Below are 22,237 nucleotides of genomic sequence, written 5' to 3'. Positions count from 1 at the left end.
GTGTCCGACTCTGTGTGACCCCAGAGACGGCAGCCCACCAGGCTCCCCCGTCCCTGGGATTCTCCAGGCAAGAACACTGGAGTGGGCTGCCATTCAAGCATAGATATATCCCTTCTGTCTTGAGCCTCCATCCCACCCCTCTAGGTTGTCACAGAGCACCACATAGCAACTTCCCACTAGCTGTTTACTTTACACAAGATAATGTATGTATTTCAGTGCTACTTTCTCAGTTCATCCCATCCTCTCCCTCCCCTGCTGTGCTGCTCACAAATTCATTCTCTACATCTGTCTCTGTTCCTGCCCTACAAATACGTTCATTAGTACCATTTTTCTAGATTATGTGTATATACGTACATTAGTATGGGCTTCCCAGGTGGCACTAGTGATAAAGAACCTGCCTGCCAATGAAGGAAGACACAAGAGATGCAGGCTCAATCTCTGGGTCGGGAAGATTCCCCTGGAGGAAGGCATAGCAAGCCACTGCGGTATTCTTGCCTGGAGAATCCCATGGATGGGATCCTGGCAGGCTACAGTCCACAGAGTTGCAGAGTCAGACACAACTGAAACTACTTACGTGCACAAACGTGCATTAATATACAGTATTTGTTTTTCTCTCTCTGATTTACTTCACTCTGTGTAACAGGCTCTAGGTTCATCTACCTCAGTTTGTATTTTCAGTACAAGGCAACAGAAGCCAGTTCACCCAAGCATCTCTGTTCCCGGCTTGGTCAATGGATGGTGAGGGGGTGGAGGACTTCCTGTATACAGAACGGGGGACCACTTGTGTCTGCAGACAGGGCCGGCTGAGTGTACCAGTAGTAGAGGAGCAGAGGGAATTGCAACTGGGACGGTCCCTGTTCTAGAAAGGGAGCAGTTCCTGCGCGGTGGGACTCGGGGGCTGGAGTGAAAGTTAAAGTCGCTGTCGTGTGAGTCTGCGACCCCATGGACCATACAGTCCATGGAATTCTCCAGGCCAGAATACTGGAGTGGGTAGCCTTTCCCTTCTCCAGGGGATCTTCCCAACCAAGGGACTGAACCCAGGTCTTCCACACTGTAGCAGATTGTTTACCAGCTGAGCCACAAGAGAAGCCCAAGAATACTGGAGTGGGTATCCTATCCCTTCTCCAGTGGATCTTCCTGACCCAGGAATCAAACCCTGGTCTCCTGCATTGCAGGCGGATTCTTTAACAACTGAGCTGTGGCGGGGGGTGGGGTAGGGGGGCGGCTGGAGAGCAGTTCCCAATGCAGAGTCCCCATCTGATGGGGAAGCAGCGAGTTAAACTGCCCCAGGGGGTGGCACTTGTGATTTTCAGGATGTCTGGATATGATGATCCACCCCACGTTCTTGGAGAGAGTTGGTGGAATATCTAAGAAAGAAAGTGAAAGTTACGTCACTCAATCGTGTCCGACTCTTTGTGACCCCATGGAGTGTAGCCTACCAGGCTTCTCCGCCCATGGGATTTTCCAGGCAAGAGTACTGGAGTGGGTTGCCATTTCCTTCTCCAGAGGATCTTCCTGACCCAGGGATTGAACCCAGGTCTCCCGCATTGTAGGCAGACGCTTTTACCGTCTGGGCCACCAAGGAATTCGATTATCTAAGGATCGTCCATAAATCATCTATTAAATGAGGCACTGGAGCCACTTGAACGCTGTCTCCGATTGCGTCAGCCTCACCCCTGCGCTGTGACGCTGGGTTTTACCCCAGGCTCCCTGACCGGCTTCCTCAGATCCAAACAGAACGCCAGCTTCTCCGTAATCACGGTCTAAGCATGTAACACAGGTTTGAGCCCGAGGGAGCTGCTCCACCATCGCTGACCCACTCTTCTCAGTCTTTGCGCAGGGAATCTGTCCAGCACCTTGTAGTGCTTTCCTTGTCCTCCCTACCCTGGTCCCGACAGTTCAATAAATTGAAACGTCCGTCCACACCCATCTCCACAGAGTTCTCGCAATAGGCGGGTGAGGAGAAGTGGGCGGTGCGGGGGAGGGAGCTGTGATTTCCGCGGGAACCGTCGACCAATCGGATGGCCATATAGGGTGGGGCGGCCCCCTCGCTTCCCCTTCCGCCTAGCGCGCTCGCTCGCCCTATTGGTCAGCGCGCCCACCGTGCGGGTTCTGCGCCTGCGCGCGCTGCGGCGGCCGCTCCTGCGGGGCTGGCCTCGCGTGGGGGGGCGGGGAGCGGAGCTAGAGGAGGCAGTGCGCAGGCGCGTTGCGCGCAGAAGGACGGGGGAGGGATGCTGGGGACCCGGCTCGGGGTTTGTTTGGGCTGTTGGGGGTGCGCGCACAGCCCGGGAAAAGTGGGAAATGGCGGCGCCGAGCGCGGGCTTCCAGTACCCCCTCCAGCCAAAGGAGCAGATGGCTGCTGATAGGGGGCGCAGGTGAGTGGGGAGAGTCCGGGGGTCCTTAGTGGGTCCGAGGGGAGGAACGCAGATTTCTGGCGTGTGGTCCTGGCGCCTCGTCACCTCGGAGCCCCTGGAAGCAGCTATATCCGCGCTTCCAGCCAGGGAAGCAATGACCGAGGGGAGCGCAGGCGGGTGAATCTTCTGGGCCTTGTCCGCCTCGTGCACAGACTCCCCAGCCTCCATTACTTCCAACGCACGGGGCTCTGAACCAGAGGAGCTCTTTTCAGCCTCGCCAAATCTCGGCTTCTCTTAAATGATTCTTTATCTTTTCTGTTTCTTGGCTCCCTTTTTAGGAACTAAACTGCTCTCTTAAAAACCTGTGAGACCTGCAGACCTCTGCCTGGTGTGCATTTGTTTTAGGTCAAATAAATCATGATCTGTATTGCATTGGGTGTAATGACCAGATTTTCAAAGCATTCCACAGAGGTGTTGGGATTTGAGTACTTTGAGACAAGGAGGTGAGTGTGCCTCGGTCTCTGCCCTAGGTAAATCCTTTCATGGCAGACCCAGAAGATTAACTGAGGGCTTTCGAACCAGACCTGCAGAAGGACACAGAATCAGGACTTTTAAGACTCGTCTTTGCGTCCGTTTTCTCCACTGCCTCCTCTCTTTCCAGATGTGTCTTAAAGTTCTAAGTGGTTGTGGTTACTTCTGAAAAGTCCATGTTTGAAACTGCCCAAGATATGGAAAGACTGGAAGGAGCAGGTGTGTGGAGAATGGATGGTGCTTCAAATTAAACCCTAATGAGTTACTGATGGAAAATTAAAGTCCAGAACTTTGGAGTTAAGAACCGAGTGTCGATTAGTGAATTGTGTGAATGAGAGGGAATGGGGAGAGACTTTGAGAGGGATTGTCAACGTTTAAGGGCAGACCAAACATCCTGTGAAGGAAAATAGGGACCTAGTAGGGAGAGAGGGAAACTGGAGAGAATGGTGGCATGGAAACCGAGGGAGGATAAAGTTTCAAGGAGAAAATACTAGTAAATTAAGAGAAAAAAGTTGAGTAAACTGCCCCACCATTGGTATGTATCCTGAGGAAATACCCAGGATCCAGCTGCGATGTTATCTTGCGACTGACCTATTAACATTTATTTTTATCAGAGTTCATGCATGTCTGCTTTGGTGTGTGTTCCAAGGTGATTTTTTTTTTTTTTAACTATTTATATACTTACGGCCATGCTGATTCCTTGCTGCCTTGGGGCTTTCTCTAGTTGCTGGACTTGTCATTGTAGTACTCTCTCTTGTTGAGGAGCACGGGCTTTAGGGTGCACTGACTTCAGTAGTTGTGGCTCCTGGGCTCTAAAGCACATGCGAAGTAGTTTTGGTATACAGGCTTAGTAGCTCTGCTGCACGTGGAATCTACCAGGACCAGGAATCGAACCGTGTTTCCTGCATTGGCAGGTGCCGAGGTGATTCTTAATGATTCTGATTTCTCTCTAGATTGTATTGTTGTAGCAGGTTTTTAATGAACATATGGGGTAATAGGAGTATTACGATAGAAACAAGAAGTTAAAGCGGAGTTTCAAACATCACTGCCTCAAACCCCAAAATCAATGAAAGTTGGCTACCTGTAACCCTGGGCCCTGGAGAAGGAAATGGCAGCCCACTCCAGTATTCTTGCCTGGGAAATCCCATGGACAGAGGAGCCCAGCAGCTACAGTCGATGGGTCACAAAAGAGTTGGACACAATGACTAAACAACACAACTCTGGGAGTGTTTTACTGGCTGGTTCCTCTGCCTTTGGATTTCTTGTGCCTCAGAAGCTGTTCCAAAGCTGCTTTTCCCTCCTCCATTCTAGAATTAAACCATGGACATTCTACAAATGCATGGTATTTCACTGATTCTGAAATGTATGTCCCCCTCACTCCAGTACTCTTGCCTGGAAAATCCCATGGATGGATGGAGGAGCCTGGTAGGCTACAGTCCATGGGTCCCAAAGAGTTGGACACGACTGAGAGAGTTCACTTCACTCACCCTCAACCCCCATACAAACACATTTTAACATCTTTGAAATCAGGATGCATTTTAAAATAGATTTTTATGTTGCAAACTGAAGCTGTTACCTTTCTTACTGCCATCAGATCCTCAGTGTTAAGTATTTGGAAACTGAGCAGGCCTGCAAGTGCATGGGTTCGCTAAGAGTCAGACACTACTGAGTGACTTCACTTTCACTTTTCACTTTCACATGCATTGGAGAGGGAAATGGCATCCCACTCCAGCGTTCTTCCCTGGAGAATCCCAGGGATGCGGGAGCCTGGTGGGCTGCCGTCTATGGGGTCACACAGAGTTGGACACGACTGAAGTGACTTAGCAGCAGCAGGCATATAGATGGTATATATTGGAAATATGATTCTTTTAGTTCATCAACAGAAGCAGATCTCTTTCCAAATGCATAGCAAAATGAAGGAGTCCTTTAAGTGAAGGCATCCCTCATCAACTAAATTACCAAAATAATTTAGCCTTTACAGGGATTAACCCTATAAGTGATTTCAGGTTACGTTGATTGTTGCTGTCGTTGACATTTATCTGCTGTCACTGTCAGACTTTCTACTTAATGCGATTCTTACAGGATTCTGGTCATTTCTGGTGTCATTTTGTCACAGGAGCTAACAGTTTTAAAAAACCATAGTTTTAGTTGATAGAAGTGGGCTTCCTAGGTGGCCCTCGTGGTAAAGAACCTGCCTGCCAATGCAGGAGATGTAAGAGACATGGGTTCAATCCCTGGGTCGGGAAGATCCCCTGGAGGAGGGCACGGCAACCCACTGCAGTGTTATTGCGTAGAGACTCCGTGGACAGAGGAGCTTGGCGGGGTACAGTCCTTAGGGTTACAAAGAGTCGGACACGACTGAAGCAGATAAGCACAGCACACAGCGCAATACAGGCTTGAGAAGGGGTGTGTGTGTGTGATTTATTTGCTGTTAAAGTTGTCCGTTGAGTTTTTGCCATTGTATTAAATTATTTTATTTCTCACAGAGCATTATTTTAAAGTCAGTCACTGTCAGCAACTTAGATAAATAATGTGAAATGTTTTCTGAAGTACTCCTTAATTAAAACTGGTCTGTCAGGAGTATTCCTTATTGTGAAGATGTGTACTTGTGTGTGTGTGATTTTTGTCACGATAGACATTTGTTATTCTAGTTAGAACACAGAAGGTGATCTCAGCTGAACGTCCTCTGTAAAGGATTGTATATCATTTGCTTATAATCAATGTGTTACTGCCTAATAACAATACTTCTGTGATCTTAAGCAGATTGAGTAAAGTATGTCTTAGTTATTGGAAGCCCTGTTCTTTATGTTTTTCCTACCAACGCCTCTTGCACCCCACTCCTCTGTGCCAGGTCTTGTATTGACGGCTTTTCTGTCCGCCTTTTATCTGCAGGATGTTGAGAGGGTGTGGCATGCATCCTGACCATCAGGAAGCTCTCAAAAAGAACCGAGTGGTGTTGGCCAAAGAGCTGCTGCTGAGCGAACTGTTGGAACACCTCCTAGAGAAGGACATTATCACCTTGGAAATGAGAGAGCACATTCAGGTATTGAGGGAAAAGAGAAAAGCCAAGGAAATACATGGGTGGTCAGAGCAAGAACAGAGCATGGCACAGCATGGAAGCATGTCATGCTTCCCTAAGGCAGCGAAAGTGCATTTCTGCCCTCAAGCATTTGACAGAACAGACAGAATCCACGAGTAACGGAAAGGAGTTTACACATCCATTTCTTTCTGTGAAAAGGAGTTCTTGAGACGGATGATGATGTTAGTGGGAAGCTCGCCTGGAGAAATAGGATTACAGTTGGGTGAGTAAAGGTGACGTCATGTTTTATCCTTGTAGGCCAAGACTGGCAGTTTCGGCCAGAACGTGGAACTCCTCAACTTGCTGCCCAAGAGAGGCCCCCAGGCCTTTGATGCCTTCTGTGTGGCCCTGAGGGAGACCAAGCAGAGTCACCTGGAGGAGCTGCTGCTCAGAACCCTGTCTGGTCTTCAGCCTGTAGTCCCGCCGGTATGGAGCCCTAGGCTGTGTGTGTTGAGAAAGGCTAGTTTGGTGGGAAGGGCATCTTTCAGACAGTGGGGATGGGTTGGGGTGGGGGACTAGGGTTCTGTGTTACTTGATCTGAACCAGCTCCCCTGAGCCTGGCTTGGTGGGTCCTGCTTTCTTACAGTTGAGCTGTGACTATGACCTGAGTCTCCCTTTCCCGGTGTGTGAGTCCTGTACCCGCCACAAGCGGCTCCACCTGTCTCCAGGTAAGAACTGATGATGTAAAATAGCACAACCCCATCTCCGCCCCAACCAGTCCCCTGTTGCAGATTGACTTCCGTTTCCTTGACTGGTATCTGACTTTGCCCAGTGTGATACCTATTTTTGTTTATAACTGGCACACTTTCCTCAGTGCATTTGTTAGGAACCAGCAGGACAGTTTAGGTGGGGTGTAGGTTGGACCTGTTTTCCTTCCATCACAGATGATTTTTTTAATGGTGATTGGCCCTTGGAGCAACAAGGGCCAAAGATTCCTTCACGTGATTGGTGTGTGTTTGTATACAGCTGAGTTACTTCACAGTGATAGCATACTGATTAGAATAAGACTTTTATCAGATACCCCATACCCCATTCAGTCATTCTTTGGGTTGAGCACCTACTACTATAGGCAGGTCAAGTGCAGAGGATCCTGTAATGAGCAAAAGCAAACAGGATCTCTGTCTCTGTAGTGCTTACGAACCAGGGGAGTGAGCGAGACCAAAGGGTACCTGAAGTTATATGAAGATACTAAGATTGCCGAGTAGACTATAAGCTAGTTTTTCTGGTTTGTGTGCCACAGATGCAGTGGAGCACTCCCTAGACCACGGAGATGGTCCTCCCTGCCTTCAGGTGAAGCCCTGCACGCCTGAGTTTTATCAAACACACCACCACCTGGTGAGTCTTGGAAATGGCAAGAGGAAAGGCACTGGGAAATGAGATCCCCTTCCTGGGCATCTGAACGTAGCTAGCTTGTGTGTACATCATTTCCTTCTTGCCTTGTTAGTCCTAAAAGCATTGCCTGTTGACTGTCTTTTGTGGGCATTTCTATATTTTGACCTGGTGGGACTATGAAGAAGAATGTGACGTCTTAATTTTCTTGAAATGTCTCATTTTGGAAGGGGAGGCATAGTTTCTGTCCTCACGAGGCTGACGGTCTCATCGGGTGCCCCTCCCCAGGCCTACCGGTTGCAGTCTCGGCCCCGCGGCCTGGCACTGGTGCTGAGCAACGTACACTTCACTGGAGAGAAAGACCTGGAGTTCCGCTCTGGAGGGGATGTGGACCACAGCACTCTCGTCACCCTCTTCAAGCTCTTGGGCTACAAAGTTCACGTTCTTCTTGACCAGACGGCTCAGGTAGGTACCTGAGGTGTAGGGCATGCTGTGCATCAGAGAGCTGGTGACACGTGGGGGCCAGACATGTCCGTGCTCCTATGCCAGGCGGGCTGGGCTTTACTAGAGTTATTCTCTCTCCCTACTTTTTACTTATTGTATTGTGTCTCCTACCTTGCAGTCTAGTTTTTAAAAAAAGAAAACAGGGACTTCCCTGGTGGCCCAGTGGTAAAGAGTCCGCCTGCCAATGCAGGAGACATGAGTCCGATCCCTCATCTGGGAAGATCCCATGTGTCTCAGAGCAACTAAGCACCACAACTTCAGAGCCTGTGCTCTAGAGCCTGGGAGCCACAGCCACTGAGCCCGAGGGCCCTGGAGCCTGTGTTTCACAACAAGAGAGTAGCCCCCCGCTCTCCTAAATTAGAGAAAAGCCCTCCCAGGAAGACCCAGCACAGCCAAAATAAATACCTGAAGTTTTAAAAGGAGAGAGAGAAAGATCTGGGGCCAGCCGGCTGCTGCAGTGTTGACCTCCCAGGGTGGCTGTGCTCCCTGAGTAAGAATGGTCCAGGATCGGGTTCTCCCAGCTAAGCAACTTGTTTCCCAAGCACTCAGGAGGTGAGGAGACACCAATATGCACCCAGCCAACCAAGGAAAGGTACATATAAGTCAGGAGTACACAGGACAGTGACTTCTTGATTGATACTGCTGCTTAGGGTTCCAGCTATTGTTCTCACGATGACGTTGGCCGGTAAAAGTTTGCTAGAATTGTGCTTGTAAAATACTGTTTTGTTGCTCTTTCATGAATTAACATGACCTGTTATAAGTTGTGTGACCACAAGACAGATCTTCGGGTAGATAACTTTTGAACTAGATTCCTGCAGGTCATCAGCATTTTTGTGATCAGTTAGTCTCCGTTAGCCTCAATTATTGGCTGTACCACTGACTTTTTTACCTTTAGGGAGTTCTGTTTTGAAACTGAAAATAGTCCATTGGTAAATCGATACTAATTCTTCCATTTGATTCCAGGAAAACAGTACTCTCCTAAACTTGGGAATATCCATGGTAAAATTAAGGTTTCTAGGAGATTGTCTTTGATCTGTTGAGGTAGGGTAGTCCCTGTCTGTCTTCAGCGTTGTCTGTGGATTTCATTTCTGTTTCTCAGTTGTCTTACTTCTATGAAATAGATTATGTATCTGCTGAACTTCGGGTAAGGCCAATTTCAGTGGTTTATAGCTGAATGTTGTCCTTTACATGCTGTTGCCAGCTTCTCAGTGATAGCAGCTCCTGCAAAGGAGTAAACTCACCCTTGCTTCAAAGCCATGGCTAGAACAGGTTCTTTGATCATCAGGTACTTTCCTGAGAGTCTCCTGGGCTTGGAGTAAGGGTGGGACAACAGGAATTCTTTCAGAGGGAGTCCTATCAGAAGGTCATTTAACAAAATGAATGCTGTTTACATTTCTTCAGTGGCTTTGGTCTAATCATTCCTTTTACTAGGGATTTACTCTTTGTTTTCCAAATTTTATGCAGCTGATAAAGGATTTTATGTGCCTGATAGTTAAAAGATACATCCCTAATCACCATGTCAGCTGTGGGCTCCTGCTTCTTGGTGACATGATGGGCCTATGAGCCCACTTCACAGATCTCATTCCCTGATACAGATTCAAGGACCTGTTGGGTTCTGATTCTCTGATTACATTGTTCCATGACTTGAATTGCAGCAGAGTTCAATTTTGAGCCCCTTATAATGGGGAACTATGTGAACTGCCAGAGATTCCCTGATAGCTCAGTAGGTGAAGAATCTGCCTTTAGTGTAGGACCTTGGTTCAATTCCTGGGTCAGGAAGATCCCCTGGAGAAGGGATAGGCTACCCACTCCAGTATTCTCGGGCTTCCCTGTGGCTTAGCTGGTAAAGAATCCGCCTGCAATGCGGGTGACCTGGGTTTGATCCCTGGGTTAGAAAGATCCCCTGGAGAAGGGAAAGGCTACCCACTCCAGTGTTCTGGCCTGGAGAATTCCATGGACTGTATATATATAGCCCATGGGGTCCAAAGAGCTGGACACGACTGAGCGACTTTCACCCTAAATTTTGAGACCCTTATAATGGGGAACTATGTGAGCTCTCAGAGATTTTTTAAAATGTGAACCTTGAATTCAAGGCACCTCAGTTAGATGAGAGTCTTGATTTCAGTTAAAAAAAAGCACGTCCCCTAATGTTCCTGAAACAAGAAAAGATTAGAGACAGTGTCTTCTGCAGTAGTGAAGAGGAAGAAACTACCACCTGGGTAGATGTGGTCAGGAGGTTGTGAGATTTCAGCTGTCCTTGGAGGGTGGAAGCTGCTGAGGAGAGAGGAGGGGTGAAGGGGTCCTACACAGGGGGCACAGCATACTGGTTAGAGCTGTGTGTGATGTTCAGGACCTGGTGGTGAACCAAGTGTCTGGGGCCCAGGAGTGCCAAAAACAAGATTGGAGATCAAGGGACCAGAATGCCCAGGGCCTTGAACGTCTTCCCAAAGGAACTGGACTTCCTTGTGCTGACACTCCAACGTCATTAGTAGTTTTTGAATAGAAAGGTGATGCATTCACAGTGATGATTCAGAAAGATTAATATGACACCATTGTAAAGAATGAGGTAGAGGGCTTCCCTGGCAGTCCAGTGGTTAAGACTTCATGCTTCAACGCACGGGGTGCCGGTTCCATCCCTGGCTGGGGAGCTGAGACCCCACATGCTGTGATGAGATGGCAGGGGTTCTGAACAGGATAGCGGACCAAAAGGAGAAGAACACATGTGAAAAATAGTATAATGGCATGATTGTACCGTCAGTGCTTTGTGACTGAAGGAGGGGGAAAACGTAAGGAATTGAGAGCCTCTGAGGACGTCAGGACCAAAGACGTGAATTTGGGAGCTACTTGTGTAGGAAAAAGACTTAAGTAATGAGAGCCTATGATCTTCGAGAAGGAGCCAAAGGGCTAGGATTGAACCTTGAGGGTATCGCCCTCCCCACGTATCTGGGCCTCAGCAGCTCTGGAGGTGCAGAACGGGACAGTTGCAGGGCCAGTTTCTGACAGTGGCCAGGCAGGCTTGCAGGCACAATTGAAACCAGATGACGGCAGTGGGTGTGACCTCTTCCTGATCGAATGTCCTCAGCAGGCCAGAGACAGAACCAAGAAAATTTAGATCCTCTTTTTCTCCCCATATTATCCTTTTTTTTGCTTTAGAGATAATGTCACTTAAAAATCTGAGATGGTGTAATCTTAAATTGTCTTATGCTGATGGTGCTGACAAGCATGCTGGTATCTTCCCTGCCCATGGAGGTGTTCAGTGCTTCCGTTCTTCATCAGAGTCTGTTCTCGTTGCTTCCACCTCATGAGGTTACTAGTTCTAGAATTATAGTTTATTGTATGTTAGGCAATGAGATACCCTTTAAAGTGGCAGATTTCTTTTCGCCAGGTATTGGTTTATAGCTTGCATTTGGTCACAGATGGCTTTGAGAGTGTAGTGACAAGCGCTATGGGTCATCTCTGGAAAATGCAGCTGCCCATAGAATTTTGTGTGTAGTTTCAGGGAGTTCACAGGTTATTTATTCCCTTCTTCTGTGTCCCCCAGCCAAAAACACATACAAGTGTGAAGAGCCCTGCTATTTATAGAAGCACTGTAATTTTATCAAAAATAGATCTCAAGATCCTATTTTAAGCTATGCTGCTTTCAGAAAAATTCCCCCAAATGACTAACCCCCATTTATTCAGTGGTTTAGTCTTTTTAAATTCAGTTACAGAGCCTGTCTATTCTTACTTTGGACTTTGTTGTCTTCTGTTTACTGATAAAATAACCTCAGTTAAGTTCGAAATGCTCCTGAGTGCCAAACCTATACTTCTATTCCCTTGGAGCAAAATTAGCTTCCACTGTTAGGTGTTAAATTCTGTTATAGTCAACTCCAGAGGAGCAGTCATAACTTATATGTGTTCTCTGGAGATTATATATTATTGAATGAATTTTGGATATCTTTTATTACCTTAAGATCTCCAGAATTATGGTTGGGTTCTGTTTGCTCAGAAAGTATACATGCTCTTTCAACACAGCCAGTTTCTCCATTTCCAGTGAAACTGTAGACTTTCAAGTCTTTTATGAAATCTCAGTTATCTGCAAACAGATATGTTCCAAACAGCAGATAAGTTCTCACGTTAGTACATCAGACTCACATGGAGGGCTTGTGGAGGCTCAGCTTGCCGGGAGCAAAGACTGTATTTCCTGCAGATTCCCGGGTGAGGCTGATGCTGCTCTTTGAGAGGTCACACTTGGAGAGCCCCTGCAGTCTGTTAATACAAGTAGGACCTGGGTATGGTGCTGTTCGATACACGTGTTCTGAAACTGCTCTGCTTTATAGCGCATTCTTCATTATATTTTGGTCAAATTCATGGCAAAATGAACTCATTTTCTCCCTGCTCACCTCAGAGACAATCTAGACATTTTGAGTTGTAGAAGGAGACATAATTTTAACGATTTGTATCACATTGGTATAATTATGCTATTAGATGTATTATAACTTTACATTGTATAGAGCAAATGCTTAAGGTGGAGTGTTACTCATATATGGCAGTCTAGTGCAAGATCAAAAAGATTCTTAAGCTGGACTACAGCGTTTCTTTGGAAAAATAATATGGCACAGTATGAAGGCAGATCTTTGCAGTATGTGCCAGGCGTAGTGATAAGCCCTTTCTATGCAATATTTCAGGGCTTCCCTGGTGGCTCAGTGGTAAAGAACTCACCTGCCAATGCAGGAAACGTGGGTTCCATCCCTAGGTTGGGAGGATCCCCTGGAGAAGGAAATGCCAACCCATTCTAGTGTTCTTGCCTGAGAAATGCCATGGACTGAGGAGCGTGGTGGGTTACAGTCCTTGGGATCACAGAAGAGTTGGACGTGACTTAGCCACTAAACAACAGCAGCAATGCAGTGTTTCATTGAATCTTTACAAACTCGGAGAAAATTTACTCTTAATTGTCTTCTTACAAAGTAGATATTAGAACCTGTTCTAATTTATGAACCCAGGGGTTAAACCTAGGTCTCTCTGATCCACTGGCTCATGTAGGTAGTCTGGACCCTGTCCAGAGTCCTCCATAGAGTGTGTTCTTCTGTGAGCAAAAGCATTTTTGTACAGACATCATCATCATCTCTGGGAACTTCATTTCTGAGACAGAAAACAGCATGGAAGTACTGCTGTTCTCTGCTGTCATGATCCTGTGAGCCCGTGATCACAGAACAGTTCTTAACGGCTGTTACTTTCTTGTAAGTGTGTTACTTACTCATTCACAGTTTACCTGGCAGTCCCCTTTGTGCCATTAACATACAAGGGCACATGCGCTGAAGCAAGAGCTGGTTGATGCCTGAAGAGTGGGTAAAGTTAACTAGCATCTGCATGATTAGCTTCATTAATAACTTGGCTTCACTCCAGGAGTTCTTCACATGAGCTTATAATGAGCCTGTGAATCATTATATTCAGTGTTTTGTCTAAGTAAGTGAGTGTTAGTTGCTCAGTCGTGCCCAACTCTTTGCAACCCAATGGACTGCAGCCATGACTGCAGCCTACAAGGCTACTCTGGATACGGGAGTGGGTTGCCATTTCCTTTTCCAGCGGATCTTCCCGACCCAGGGATTGAACCCGGGTCTCCTGCACTGCAGATTCTTTACCAACTGAGCTAAAGTCATGTAGTTTTCTTGTGTTTACTTAGCTTCTGACTTGGTAGAGAACGCGTTTGATTTTCTAATAGCCTAGGGCTTCAGACACCAAAAGGAAGCTTGTATAGGTGCTGACTCTAGTGAGCAACCCTGAAAGGCATCTTTCTCCTAGGAAATGCAAGAGAAACTGCAGAATTTTGCCCAGCTCCCGGTTCACCGAGTCACTGATTCCTGCATAGTGGCGCTCCTCTCCCACGGCGTGGAGGGCGGCGTCTACGGCGTGGACGGCAAACTGCTCCAGGTGCGTGCCGGTCTGTGGCTGCGGCTGCTGAGCCTGGGCCACGCCACCTCCCGCTGCCCGTCTCTCCAGGGACGGCCGCTGTTTATGTCTACAGGACTCGGGTCCCACTGACCACCAACCTCCTCTTCTCCCTTATTTCTCTCCAACAGCTACAAGAGGTTTTTCGGCTCTTTGACAATGCCAACTGCCCAAGCCTACAGAACAAACCGAAAATGTTCTTCATCCAGGCCTGCCGTGGAGGTGAGTGCCCCGGCGGACCGGCCCCTGGGTGTGGCCCCCGGGCAGCCTCCACCCGCTCTCACTTTCCTGTTTGCTCCTCTCAGGTGCTAGCGGATCCCTTGGGCACCTCCTTCTGTTCACTGCTGCCACCGCCTCTCTTGCTCTGTAAGTGTCTCCCGACGCATGGGGTGTGCTGGGACTCGGGCCGCCCCTGGCTCTCAGGTGGTCAGCTCTCTGCGCGCCACCGCGTCCGCCCCCAGGACGCTCTCGGCCAGTGCCTTCGCCTTCTTTGCTGAGGACGCTTCCTTTTTTCCTGTGCTTATTAACCCTGGTGCACTTTTCTCATCGCTCTTTCTGGTTCAGGGTCTGCCAGCTGCCTCTGCTTCCTCACCCTCTCACTTGGTCCTCTTCCTCTTTTTCTTTCTCCACCTCTCCTCCCCCTTTCTCCTCCTCCTCTTCTCCCCCACACCCCATTCTCGCCTCCTCTCCTCTCCGGGCCCCTCCTGTGTCGTTCGGGAGAGCAGTGTGGAGGCCCCACGTCACCTTTGGCTCCTGCTCTTCGCGAGCTCCTCCATCCCTCTTGCATGCACTCTCTTTTCATCCCTTGACAAGCCAGGACTCCCTGATTATGCTCAGAAGACATGCGGGTGTGCGTCTCATTTCAGAGGAAAAGAGTGGTGATTGAAAGCTCTAAATGTGGAGTCAGATTCTGCCTCTGCTACTGACTAGTCATGTGAAGTTATAGAGCGGTTACTCCATGTCCCTTCACCTTAGTTTCCTCCGTATAAAATGTAGGTAATCACACGTCCTAAGGTCGTGTTGTTGTGATGGTTAAGTGAAGTGGTTCACATGAAAGTGGTTCGTATTAGGTCAGTGCCTGGCTCATGGTAAATCCACAGAATACCAGCTCTGACTGTTATAACATGGTCTGTTCCCTTAAGAGACTTACAGTTTGATTTAAAGGTCCTTTTGTCCAAAGATTCAAATAATATATTTTTTTATATGGGTATAGCAGAGAATCATGGAGAAGGAAATGGCAACCCACTCCAGTATCCTTGCCTGGAGAATCCCATGGACAGAGGAGCCTGGAAGGCTACAGTCCATGGGGTTGCAAAGAGTCGGACATGACTCAGCAACTAACACATAGTAGAGAGAGGTAAATAATCCATCTGCAATGCAGGAGCCACAGGAGACACGAGTTCGGTCCCTGGGTGGGGAAGATCCCCTGGAGGAGGGCATAGCAACTCACTCCAGTATTCTTGCCAGGAGAATCCCATGGACAGAGGAGCCTGGTGGGTACAGACCATAGGATCACAAAGAATCAGACACAACTGAAGTGACCTAGCACGCACGCATAGCAGAGAGCAGCAGTGGAACAGCAGTTAGGGCCTTTCAGGGAAAGAGGAGGAGTGCAGTGTGACAAGCACACCAAGATCAAAAGGACACCCCTTCCCCTGCCCCACAGTGGGCTGAGCCACAGGTATGCCTGGTTCTCCATCTGCGTCAGTCACGTGTAGTGAGATGTGGCTGACCACGTGAGACAGATCCTAGTGATCATAAACCTGTAGTCACAGCTGAGATTTTGGGCTTTCACAGAAGATAATAGTACAGAGCTATTGGGAGCACAAATAAGAAACAATTGGATAATTTTTTTTTTTAGGATAATTACAGGGAGCAGTGCTGAGAAAAAGAGTATGTGTGAGCAGGAACTTCCTCCTTTTATGTCCCTGCTGTATCCACAGGCCCAGGGCACTGCCTGACACTTAGTAGCACATCATAAATATTGGCTTCAATAGATAGAAATTCAGTTCAGTTCAGTTACTCAGTCGTGTCTGACTCTCTGCGGCCCCATGGACTGCAGCACGCCAGGCCTCCCTGTCCATCACCAACTCCTAGAGCTTGCTCAGACTCAAGTCCATCAAGTTGGTGATGCCATCGAACCATCTCATCCTCTGTTATCCCCTTCTCTTCCTGCCCTCAATCTCTCCCAGCATCAGGGTCTTTTCAGATGAGTCAGCTCTTTGCACTAGGTGGCCAAAGTATTGGAGTTTCAACTTCAGCATCAGTCCTTCCAGTGAACATCCAGGACTGATCTCCTTTAGGATGGACTGGTTGGATCTTCTTGTAGTCCAAGGGACTCTCAAGAATCTTCTTCAACACCACAGTTCAAAAGCATCAATTCTTCAGCACTCAGCTTTCTTTATAGTCCAACTCTCACATCCATACATGACCACTGGAAAAACCATAGCCTTGAGTAGATGGACCTTTGTTGGCAAAGTAACGTCTCTGCTTTGTAATATGCTGTCTAGGATGGAAATTAGCCTGTCTAAAAAGTGGAGCAATAATACAGAAAACAGATACAGGGATGTGAGAAAAGAGCCATTTGTTGATCAATAGATCTGAGACACAAAGGCGGGAGAGGCGTCTCCTTTCTCTTGAGGGACGCATGCAGCTTGGCCTGTTTCCTGTAGGAGGCATCACTGGCAAAGTGAAGTAACATGTTCACAATCATTTTCTCCTGAATTCAGAGATTATATACAAATACCAGACCTGGGTAGGGAAATAGCGCCCTCCTGGGCTAAGCTGAATCTTTTCTCTAAAATCAAATCCTCCAAGGGATGACCAGTAAGCCAGCTGTTCCTTTAAAAGTCTGAGCTCACCTGTCTTCTGCTGTACTCAGTTAACATAACTGATGCCTCGAAAAAGGACCCTGCCCTGGTTGACTGGCTCCTAAACTGGAGTGTAAGCTCCATGAGGATGGGGACTTTCTCTTCACTGTATCCCTTGGGCTTAAAACAAAAACAGTGCACATGGCAGTTGCACAGTAAATTTTTGTCAGATCAGTGAATCTTGGTCATTTTCTGCACAGACCTTCAAGTTTCGCTCCCCTTTAAGGCTCTCTCAGGTGTTACTTGGAGCAGGAGATGTGAAGAAAAAGAAAGTGTACACACTGTGTTACCTCTGGCTTGACAAGCTGTCCTACCACTCCCAAGCAACAGCATCAGAAGGAACATGTCTGGGGCTAGATAAGGCCCGGGTCAGAAGGCTGGGCGTGTGCTCAGGGGATGTTGAGGATCTACTGCTAATAATTGAATAAGATAATAGTGTCCTTTTTACATTGTTAAGAGAAAACAGTTGATTATCCAAATTTTAAGTGTCTCTTAAATTTTGCGTGCCAGCTACAATTTGGCTTATGAAATTAATAAATAATAAGTGGTTTAAAAATATCAAAAACACCATGGAAACAGCTGATCATGCTTAGTTTTATAATGTGTTTATCAAAAACATAGACATTGTGGTTGTGGTTTTCATACAGCATACTTGTAGTAATTATATTTTTGGTTTATTAACTGGTTTCTCTTTTTTATGTAGTATAACTGTATCAGTATTTTATCATGTATTGCAGTAAGGAGCACTTTGACTTCCAGGTATACTGATAATCGGACGAGTGAATCGTGGATGCAGATGGCTTTTCGTTCTGTTTACAAGGAGTGTTTGATTGAGCACTTTGCCTGTCTTACACAGAGTGGACAAAGCTCAGACCACATATACGTGCGTGTGCGTGGGCACGTATCTCTGCCTGATCAGTGCACACTGGCAGAGGAGCAGGAGTAATGGTGTTTGTTTTCCTTTTTTTTTAATTAATTCATCAGCCACAGGTTGGAGGTAACAGCTGGAAATGGCTCTTCCCGTCCCAGTTGCAGGGAACTTGGGCTTACCTGTGACAAGCCCAAGAGAGGTGGGAGGAAATAACATCTTTGTCCACTCTTATTTGCTTTTCTACAGATGAAACAGATCGTGGGGTTGACCTGCAAGACGGGAAGAACCATGACCGATCCCCCAAGTGCGAGGAGAGCGATGCCAGCAGAGAGGAGCTGCTGAAGATGCGGCTGCCCACCCGCTCAGACATGATTTGTGGCTACGCCTGCCTCAGAGGTATTGTGTGTCCCGAGGAGTGATTCCAGAGGTGGCAGGCTCTGTCACTCAGGGCTCTGACCAGGGCGGGTGTTGGGGAGGTCCGTCCGCTGGGGAGGGTGCCCATGGCCTTCAGTCGGCGCCCGCTGCTGCTCTGGTTGCAGGGACCGCTGCCATGCGCAACACCAAGCGGGGCTCCTGGTACGTGGAGGCCCTCACCCAGGTGTTCTCCGAGAGGGCCTGTGACATGCACGTGGCCGACATGCTGGTGAAGGTGAGCGGGCTCTGCCCGGCCGTGCAGTGTTCCACCCTCCTGCCCCCTTGCACTGGTTTTCAGTCTTCCACCACCCTTCCACTTGTGCTGGGATTCTGAAAACACCCAATTCTCAGACCCTGGCCCCTGGGTTTCTGCCTTGGCAGGTGAACGCGCTCATCAAGGAGCGAGAAGGCTACGCCCCAGGCACGGAGTTCCACCGCTGCAAGGAGATGTCCGAGTACTGTAGCACCCTGTGCCGCCACCTCTACCTCTTCCCGGGCCACCCCCCCACGTGATGCCAGCCCCCCACCCCCTGCATCCCACCTCGTCACCAGGCCACGTGGAGGCCGCTGGGCCTCAGGAGGCGAGGTAGAGCCTCTCTCTCCAGGATGCGCAGCTTCTGTGCCTCCCCTCAGGGATTGGGACTCCCCCAGGCTCCTTTCTCACGCCCACTGTCTCCACTGGTGACCTGGGACCACCAGCTCCTCCTGTGCACACCTCTCCTGGAGAGCCGGCTCTGGCTGGACTCGTTGCCAGGAGCGTGTGGCCTCCGTTGAGGGACCTGGCGAATAACACTGTGCACGCAGTATCTTGTGGGTTTCCTCGATGATTGTGTTCAGCTCCTGCCCCCAGCACTCTTGGAGGAAGCACCCTAGTAATTGCTTTTGTTCCAGGAGCTGAGATGTCCCAGAGGTCACACCTCCCGTCTCTCCTTTCATGTCCCGGCCCCATTTGTCCCAAAGTGGGAGTTTCAGTTCAATGCAGACAGTTTTCATTTGATTTCAAAAGGCCAAGCACCCTCTGCTACTGTGGGCGGGCCCGGACCTGTGCGTTTGTCCCCTTCGATTCCAGAGGGTCTCCCCCGGGAAGGACTGTCTTCTCAGCTCAGCTCTTGGCTCCTTGGGGCTCTGGGAATTCCGCCTTTCAGCAGAGGTCAGAATTTGGATGCCTTGTGTCTGTTAACTTGTTGATCTTTGCCCATGGAAGCTTCCAAGATCTTTTCATGGGTTGTGGGTGCCCTGAGCTTTGTTCCTGAAGTGAGCCTTGCAGGGAGTGTCAGCGGAGGAGATAAGGGTGCTGTGCTTGCCCATGCTTGGCAGTCTGCCACCTCATCCTCGTGTTCCTTCCCGTGAAGTGCCCCTCCTAGAAAAGCTTCCTGGCTTTATCTTTCTGCTTCCTGTTTCTCCCCTCTTTACCTTTGTCTCATTCTGTTTACGGCAGCCACGAAATCGTCTAAAATACAGCTTAATTGGATCGTTTGGCTGCTTGAGGATGTAGTATAGTACTTTGTTCCGGCTTTCTTCTTCCGTATTAAATCCTTTCTGGATTTTATGTGTTATTTCCCCTTCCCATTGTGACTGTCCATTTCAGGGAGGTCAGTGCTCTATATATGTTACTTATTTACCATAGAAGCCACCTTTATATGCACTTACATGAAGCCTTCTATTCTTAAAGGCCTTTTTTGCCGTACGACAATCTAATCTCTGTATGACAGATTTGTTTTTAAGTATAAATCTGATCCTCTCGCTCCCCTGCTTGGAACCCTTTGGTTTCCTGTCACACCTCTAATCAAATCCAGACTCCTTCCATTGGCCTGTAGGGTCTCATAAGTGCTGATTTCCCTGTGAGCGACAGCTCAATGGTGTCCTGGGTTTCTCAAACATTCTGAGGTCTTTCCTGGCCTAGACCATCAGGTACTGTTCCTGGGTCCGCTGATTCCTACCCCTCGCCACTCTTGGCCCTGGTGGCTTCTTTATCCTTCAAGTCAGAGCTCAAAGGCCACCTTTTTGTGGAGGCCTTCCCAAGCCATTCTATTAAAAATAGAGTGTTGTTTTTAACTTTATTTCTGTCTTCTGTTTAATCTCCTCATTGCACTTATCACACTGTATAATCATTCATTATATGCGTGCGTGCTTCACGTGTTCATTCGCATCTCCCCTTTAAACTCCATGAGGGTGGAAACCCTGTCTCTCTCGTTCACTAATACGGACCCAGTGCCTGGCACGTCATAGGTCTTCAGTAAATGTTTGCTGAAGAAAGGAAGCAACCCTAGCCAGAATCCTACCCTTTGACGAAATCTCCCTTTTGGTAAAAATGCCCAGTTTAGTGTGTGTACTCTGTGTCCTCACACGTGTTTTGTTTCATCCACTGGTATTATTAGCTCCTGAGGGCGGAAGTCACGTGCAGGGCGACTTCCTCTGCGTCTCCCGTGGTGCCGGGCGCAGTGCCCAGGCTCTGGTAGTTCAGGTGCTCAGTAAACACTCGTTCTGTGAGCCGGGGGCTCGGAGACTTGTTGCCAAGTCCTGCCCTTGGCTCAGTGTCATCTGGAAGTACTTAGGTGATAGAACCTTTCAGTTCCCACTGCCAGGATTTTGTATTGCCATCTGGTGCCAAATAAATGCTCATATTTATTACCGATGTGTGCCTGATGTCTGTAGAGAAATCGTGTTGGGAAGCCCACTTATTTCCTTGACTTCTTAGAGCTGCTTTTTCCCACCGCCTCACAGGGCACCCCCAGAGCGGGACACATCTTGTTTGGCTGCAAGGTCTTTTTAATGCCACCAGGTCCGCATTTGGGACGGGCCCACCTCCATTGTGGCCACAGGCGGCGGCCCCAAACACAGCTACCTGCACTGGGGTTCCTCATGGTCACAAGGGATGGAAGAGTCAAGTAGCGTCGGTCCTGGATTATTTAGATGACAAGAGGGAGGCTAGAGAAACACATTGAGTTGGAATGGGAGGAGATGCCAAGGATCGTAGAGTTCCCCATCTCGCATGGTCCAATTTGGATTGAAGGTTTTCCTGGCTGGGTGTAGATGGTAAGAGAATCCTCGGGCAGTGGACTGTGTAACCTGGGGAATCCTCGGGTGCGATATGTCTGCACCTGGAGAGGCAGGTGTACATGTGCAAGTGGGCTACAGAGGGTTAGAGAGGGGAAGTTCTGTAGGAGCTTTGTGGTGGGATAGCTGATGAGGACCCTGGGGGAGGGAAGCTTGTCTATGAACCTAGAGGAGGAAGAGCAAAGAGGGATGAAGTTGAGCTGAAGCATCAGCGGGTGGAAAGAGGAACTGGCTGAAGAACTGAGGGCAAAGGCTGTAGGAGCAGGCTGGCCCCGGGTACCTCTGGAGGGAAGGGCCCTGGAGCAGTGAGTGGGAGGACAGCCTGTGGGAGCTGGGTGTGTTCAGGGCTTACAGAGCAGCATCTGCTGAGCTGGGCTCCCTGTCCTCCCCGCCCCACCCTTGGATAAGGGCGTCAGGTTGAATTTCACAGCTCCGTGTCCTCTGCCAGGGGATTCTCTTCTAAAATTATCCCCGTTCTAGAACTGGGGGCGGTTCTTTGCTGCCCTCCCCCCATCCCATCTCCCGTGATAACGAAGAGAATAACAGGAAGAAATGGAGCAAGTGGGATATTCCGGTAGAAGGAGAAAGTGGTCTGAGGCAAAGATGTTAATAACAGCTCCAGCTGCCTGAACACAGTGCGTCTCCCAGGCCCTATGCTTGCAGCTTTACACCATCCTCCCACAAGTCAGGAGGGTGTAATCACCCCGGTTCTTCAGAAGAGGAAAATGAGGCTCAGAAACTTCAATTTATACAGAAGAAAAAGCTGTAGCTTTAAGGACACAGACTCCAGAATTAAATAGATTTTGAATACTGGCTTGTCCTTTTAAGGTATCAGAGACCTTGGCTAAGGTGCCTAACCTCAGCCTTATTTAAACATGGGTAAATCGTTGCTGCCTTAAAAGAAGGAAGGATGCTACCTTCTGAGGATGAAGCGGGAGGATGCGTGGTGGATCACTTAGGGTTAACTCATTACAGATGCTGTTACCATCTCTGAGCGTGAACTTCAGTTTAATGACACAAGTTAACATTTGGCGCTCACTTTGGGGCTGCTGCTGCTAAGTCGCTTCAGTCCTGTCCGACTCTGTGCGACCCCATAGATGGCAGCCCACCAGGCTCCCCCATCCCTAGGATTCTCCAGGCAAGAACAATGGAGTGGGTTGCCATTTCCTTCTCCAATGCATGAAAGTGAAAAGTGAAAGTGAAGTCGCTCAGTCATGTCCGACTCTTAGCGACCCCATGGACTGCAGCCTACCAGGCTCCTCCATCCATGGGATTTTCCAGGCAAGAGTACTGGAGTGGG

General features: G+C 48.6%; 1 protein-coding gene across 5 annotated transcripts; it reads left to right on the top strand.

Annotated features, from left to right (window-relative positions):
* The first annotated feature begins 2,192 nt into the window (after positions 1 to 2,192).
* CASP2 (caspase 2) lies at positions 2,193 to 20,515 on the top strand. Of its 5 annotated transcripts, XR_015163108.1 has the most exons (12): positions 2,193 to 2,375; positions 5,778 to 5,928; positions 6,223 to 6,390; positions 6,551 to 6,632; positions 7,205 to 7,299; positions 7,582 to 7,758; positions 13,579 to 13,707; positions 13,857 to 13,947; positions 14,031 to 14,091; positions 17,713 to 17,862; positions 18,006 to 18,115; positions 18,262 to 20,515. XR_015163108.1 is itself a non-coding variant. In XM_086398317.1 (11 exons), exons 1-11 carry the CDS (start codon positions 2,302 to 2,304, stop codon positions 18,391 to 18,393), a joined length of 1,359 nt encoding a protein of 452 aa, XP_086254443.1. In that variant the 5' UTR covers positions 2,193 to 2,301; the 3' UTR covers positions 18,394 to 20,515. The 5 variants fall into 5 exon arrangements, 3 of the variants coding, with proteins under 3 accessions (XP_086254443.1, XP_086254444.1, XP_086254445.1); XR_015163109.1 differs by lacking the exon at positions 18,006 to 18,115; XM_086398317.1 differs by lacking the exon at positions 14,031 to 14,091.
* Positions 20,516 to 22,237: the final 1,722 nt, after the last annotated feature.

This window comes from Bos grunniens, chromosome 4, assembly GCF_055505025.1.
Source record: "Bos grunniens cultivar Pamir isolate PY7600 chromosome 4, Bosgru_T2T1.0, whole genome shotgun sequence".
Taxonomy (NCBI): Eukaryota; Metazoa; Chordata; class Mammalia; order Artiodactyla; family Bovidae; genus Bos; species Bos grunniens.
The sequence above is the reverse complement of the archived record's forward strand: the minus strand, read 5'-3'. Positions and strand labels throughout refer to the sequence as shown.